General features: G+C 34.9%; 1 protein-coding gene across 1 annotated transcript; it reads right to left on the bottom strand.

Annotated features, from left to right (window-relative positions):
- Nucleotides 1–1,966: 1,966 nt before the first annotated feature.
- Nucleotides 1,967–4,139, bottom strand: LOC114387352 (adenylate isopentenyltransferase 5, chloroplastic-like). Its single transcript, XM_028347525.1, has 2 exons — nt 3,881–4,139; nt 1,967–3,399 (listed from the first exon to the last, which is right to left on the bottom strand). Exon 2 carries the CDS (start codon nt 3,373–3,375, stop codon nt 2,347–2,349), a length of 1,029 nt encoding a protein of 342 aa, XP_028203326.1. The 5' UTR covers nt 3,376–3,399; nt 3,881–4,139; the 3' UTR covers nt 1,967–2,346.
- Nucleotides 4,140–5,814: the final 1,675 nt, after the last annotated feature.

Consider the following 5,814-nt stretch of genomic DNA (forward strand, 5'->3'; position numbering starts at 1 on the left):
TAGCTTGGGGGACCTCAAGATTTCCCTCACGGTGCAAAAGGTCGTATGATTATAGGATACGTCTTTTAGGATGCGTGTAGGACTATTCTGTACATGTTTACATTGGATTAAATTAAAAATAAACATAAAAAAAAAAGAGCGGTTCCGTCTTCCTTGACGACATTCGTTGGTTTTGTCTTCTTTGATGACGTACGCCGCGAGGTGCAGATCATGCACTTCTCTTCACCCCCTTTCACACCCCTCTTTTTCCATATCTGAGATTATTTCTCCCTCCCTTCTGATGTCGGAGAGAAAGGGTAGACATGGTTTGGAGAATTGCGAGGTCGACCTTGCCAAATCGTGTGTCCACGGACTCCGCACCACAGTCCTCCTCATTGAGACCGTCGCCGGCAGCTCTGACTCTGTTGAAGGTGTCCACCGCGCTCTCGACGTCGAAGATTGTGAGGCTGCCGCGCGCGCGCTGTATCCAGATCTGAAAACCAAAAAATCTCACATTAGTGTCCTAATTGTTTGTGGTGTACTGTCTCATTAGGAAGGGAGGGTGGTGCAGGATTGTCGCCGGCACCGAACGACGAAGAGGACAAGAGGGACACGGTGGTGGACACGTTATGGTATTGTGCGACGAAGATCGTGGGAGAAGGAACGATGTCGCCTGTTTTTTTTTTTCTTTTTTAATTTAATCCAGTGTATGCATACCCATGGTACTCCCTCGCACATCTCAAAAAAATCCTATATCGAACGCACCACCTTATCTTCGCACGATGAGAGACATCGGGTCCTTTCCCATGCTAGCCTGCGTTTGAAATGGATAGAGTGAAATAGAAAAGGCATTTGTAAATTAAAGTTATTTGCATGTAGGTAAGACATAAAAAATGTGAAACCCATTTTAAAATTAAAAAACTTCCACACAACCAATCACACATGCACACTACACTTCCACACAATTCTCTTTCTTTCTTCTTCTTTTCACGGTAATTATAATTAACTAAACAAGGGGTTAATTAAGGTTGGATTTGAATTGCAATTTTTAAATTATGGTTTGTTTTAATGAAAATGTAAAATTTTCACTTCTACTTAAATTATGATGTTAAATTATACTAGTAACAGTCTAAACTTGGAAGAATAAACTCTTTCATTGTAACCTTTCACTTATTAATTCAGCCTTCCAAAAAAAAAAAAAACTTTCACTAATTCAGCTAGTTAAGTTCCAAGATTCAATGTGAAATATAAACTGAGTGAGTGCGTTTAATCTCTCACAGAATGCTTCACTTCTTTCCCATTCACTTATTCTCTCTCCTCCTTATTAGAATATGAGTCTCCCCTTGGATTAGAAAAACTTTTTATCTTAACATTTGTTTTAAAAGTGTTTTCAGGCTAATAACTTTTCAACTGTACATGTATTAAAAACTAATAACTACAAGATTTGAAGATAGAGCAACTTGCTAAGTATTTTCTGGCTATATACCGCAGAATTGTCTACATCAACTGTTTCTTACCATGCTACTTTTATTTTTTAATAAAAAATTTACTATCATCAGTTAAAAATAAAAGAACTCAAGAAAAAAAAATGTATGCATTAATATTTTTTCATTGATACTGACAACAACTTATCTCCCCAGCTCCTCAATAAAAAAAATTATCTCCCCACATATATATTTAGATTTTTTTTTCCTAATGATTATTATTAATAACACGGTCTGGCACAATATACATTAACAAGATCATCTTTTATGCGCCCAAAAAAATAAAATAACCTTTATCCTAAAGATATTGGATAAAAAAATTAAAATATAAATACTTTTATGGGAAGACGAAAAATAACTAATTCATGATTTTTTTATGCTCTCATAATTTACCTAATAAATATTTACTCTTTTAATTTCTTAATTAATACTATAAGCACACACCAAATAAAAAATTCCTTTACATCTGTATCTAATCTAACAAGCATTTCCCGAGTGTTACGGTTACACTGTAGGTCCACAACTTTAGCCAACAAAGCAGGGATCGTATATGCTATGCTCCATTAACAACTTACTTAATTAATTTATACGGAATACGCTTATTAAGTATTCCAGATACTGATGTAACCCTAAATAAAGAAAAAATACATTAATATTTTCCATAGAACCTGTCAATAAGTTAAACAAAATATTATATTCATATATATATATATATATATGCTTTTATATTTATATATAATATATATATAGTAAGTAAAACATTTACTACTACCAATGACATGACCTGAAATATATATAAAAAAAAGATATGCAATGGCATATAGTGTTTCAGCATGCGCCAATGGTGTATATAGATTCTCTGGCCCTACTACTCTTTCTCTTTCTACCGCGTTGCTGCCATTGCTACCGGCGGCGAAGAAAGCACCGCCGCCGCCGCAATTACGTCTTTGGCGGAGACGATTCCGGCGGGGACAACGTGCGGCGTTTTCTTCTCTCCGTAGAGAAACTTGTGGAGGATGATCAAGGTCTTGGCGAGCACGTGATCGCGCCAGGCGTCACGTGAGCCGCGGAAAACCTCGGTGGCGTCGAGGCGGTGCATGTTCCGTTTCCAGAAGGCGTGCAGGCGGTGGATCTTCTGAATCTGGCGGTTGGCGAGCGTGCAGTTGTTGATCTTCAACCTTGCAATGGCAGCCTGAAGAAGCCTCTGTTTTGTTCTCTCATCTAGCCGCCCATTCGCCTCTGCGCGAAGAAAATCGTCGAATTCGGGCACCCCAATAGCCCTTCGTATCCCTTTGGTGTAATCGGTTACGCTCGGGTCGAAGAAGTCACGAACCTCGTTGACTTGACCGGCTTCGATCATGCGGTCCACACGTGCCTGGAGGGAGGAATGGAGAACGGGGAGTGCCACGTCGACCCAGAGGAAACAGCACTGGTACCTTAACCTAAACTCAGGATAATGATTGACCAACGCGTCTAAATAAGAATTAGAGCCTCCAGCGATGATGGGTAAGCCATTTTTTTCTACAATGGAGTCGATGGCCAAAGTGGCGTAGCGACAGAAGTCGTTGGCGCTGAAATTTATATATGGGTCAACAGTGCCAAGCAGATGATGTGGGACCCCGCCACACTCTTCTTCAGTGACCTTATTGGTGGTGATGTCTAGGCCCTTGTACACTTGCATTTTGTCTGAGTTCACTATCTCCGCTGGTTGGAAGTGTTTGGCCACGTCTATAGCCAACTTCGTCTTGCCGGCACCAGTGGCCCCCATTATCACCACTACCTTATCCTTGTTGCTGTTATTCCGATGATGAAACAACGACTCCATCATAAGTGATCCCTTTTGGAAGCTTACTAGGGGCAGCTCCTGTTTGCAGGCGCAGGCGCAGGCGCAGGCTGATGTTGAGATGTTCATTTTTTTCTTCTTTTAAAACTATACCTGCAAAGTTGACCAAACCATTCATCTTTTTAATTCACTTTGCGTAATCCAATCCACCTCATGCTCCCATTAATTTATAAACAATTTGTTACCACAGGATGGTTTTCAAATTTTAATCCATCACCAAATGGATAAGTACACAAGTGACTAGTCAAATTTTGTTTTGTAATTGTAACACAATTAAATTTTGTATTTGATAATTTCCTTTACTTATTAGAAAACTAGGAGAATCTACTAAGGGAGAGAGAAAAAAAAAAAAACCAAAGTGGCTTAGTCTAAAATGGATATACAGGAATAATATGTGCATATATGATATGGATTATGGAGGGAATGAAAGATGTTTTGTTTGCTTAGAAACAGAGGGGTTAAAGCAGGGGATGAGTAAAGTAGGGAAGAGTATAGTAAAAAAATGGAAGGAGAAAAAATTAAAATTTACAGTACCCCGCATGTAATTAAAATGGAGCAGAGTAAGAGTACGTACCGTCAGTATCAAAGACGCGGCGAGCGGTAGAAAAAATTACTATAAAGTAGTAGTAGTAGTGTTGTGCACAGCTTTTGGAGGAAGAGGAGGAGGAGGAAGGGTAAGTGCGATTGATGATTGTTTTGTGTGTGTTGGTTTGATAGAAATTTTTAAGGGGGTGTTGTGTTGTGGTTCTGTGAAGGGAGTTGAATAGAATAGAAGGTTTTCGTTGCGGGGAGCGATTATGGAGATGGGTGGATTAGTGAGAGTGTTCACTGATCCGTGGATTTTCTGGCGTAGCAAATGAAGCCCACGCTGGTATTTATAATATAAAAACTCTTCTTGCTTTTTTTAATATTTTTTATTTTCTTTTAAATTATATCTTTTTTATATATTTTTTAATTTATATTTTTATATCTAAATTTAAAGCTTTATATTTTTTTATCTAATAAATATCAGTTTTCTTTAATTTGAACTCCACCCTCACACTTGTTTTCTAAAACTCTCCTCTTGTTAATTAGTGAATATCAATTTCTATTAATATTTTTTATTTTTTTAAAATTTTTCAACTTAGGAAATTATTTAAAGACTCTTCCAAATAAAATTTTATTCGTCACCGCGCTGTCAAGATGAGTCTCAGTATAGTTAGTAGAAACAAAAGGTTGTTGATTTTTTATTTTTTTTGGTACAGTAGGAAAAACTAAAGCAAACAAGAGAAACTAAGGAATAAAAAAAAAAAAAAAGAAGACAAATCTCTAGCAAACAAAAGGTTGTTGGTTGTTAGTGTTTTAAGGAGTGCATGAAACGCTTTTTATTTAAACTTTAAAGAAAATACTTATGCTGTTTCACAAATACTGAATAAGGAAATAATGATATAAAATATTTAATATTTTTTAATTCTAGACTTTTTTTGGTATTTTTAACTATGCACAGTAAATTTTATTCGCTGTTCATTTTTTGAGAAGATTTTATTTTTTAAAAAGTATAACTTGCATTTTAATCTACAAAATATTCAGTTGTAAAATAATTTCCCATCAAAAAATTGTAAGAAATTTAATTGTAAATAATTCCTAATGCAAATTTGTAATTTTTTTTGATAAATTTAAAATATTTTATAGAAATATTCAGTATACCTATGGCACGGCTCACTGTACTCTAGTTATTATTTACATATATAATAAAATGCAATTTCAACACAACAGACTTTGCAAGCTATTAAATATGGGTTCCGCATAATTAACTGGATCCCACAATCAAAATAATATTCTCACACTTTCGATTTTTGTTAAGTCATGAATCTCCTTGAATTGTGACTCATATCATGTTTGTACAACAAATATTTTCCTGCAATATCAGCTGGTGTTTATTCACTACTTTTTGTGTTATGTTTTACTATTAAGTTGATTTTGGACATGACAATATATTCTCGTTGACTATTTGATGACAGGTTTTCCTAATTTTTTATTGGAATAATTAATCTTCAAGATATATCTCTCTCAAGTAATTAAATTATTTCCCTTAGAAAAAAGTAATCAAATTTATAAATATGACGTTATTTAAACTCTATTAATTGATGCACTAAAAATTCAGAAGAAAAAAACTTTATCATATATATTAACTTTTTTCAACTAAATTTATATTACTCGAGTGACTAATGTACTATCAGAATACTAGAATCTAGAATATATATATATATATATATATATAAACTCTAGCTACTTCATTTTAATTGCCATTAAAATGCCGATATATTTAAAATTTCAAAAATAGAGTGATTATAAAAGGCAAATCTTGCATACAAGCAAGATATAGAGTATATGATTATCATGTACAACTTCAACCTAAAGTATGCGGATAGTTTAAGCAAAATAATTATAAATGACGAATCGTTTGTAATTGTGTTTGTTGTAGGCAATTTGTAGATAATGAAACTTGTTCATATCAGATGGATTTTT

The sequence above is a fragment of the Glycine soja genome, chromosome 15 (genome assembly GCF_004193775.1).
Source record: "Glycine soja cultivar W05 chromosome 15, ASM419377v2, whole genome shotgun sequence".
Classification (NCBI taxonomy): Eukaryota; Viridiplantae; Streptophyta; class Magnoliopsida; order Fabales; family Fabaceae; genus Glycine; species Glycine soja.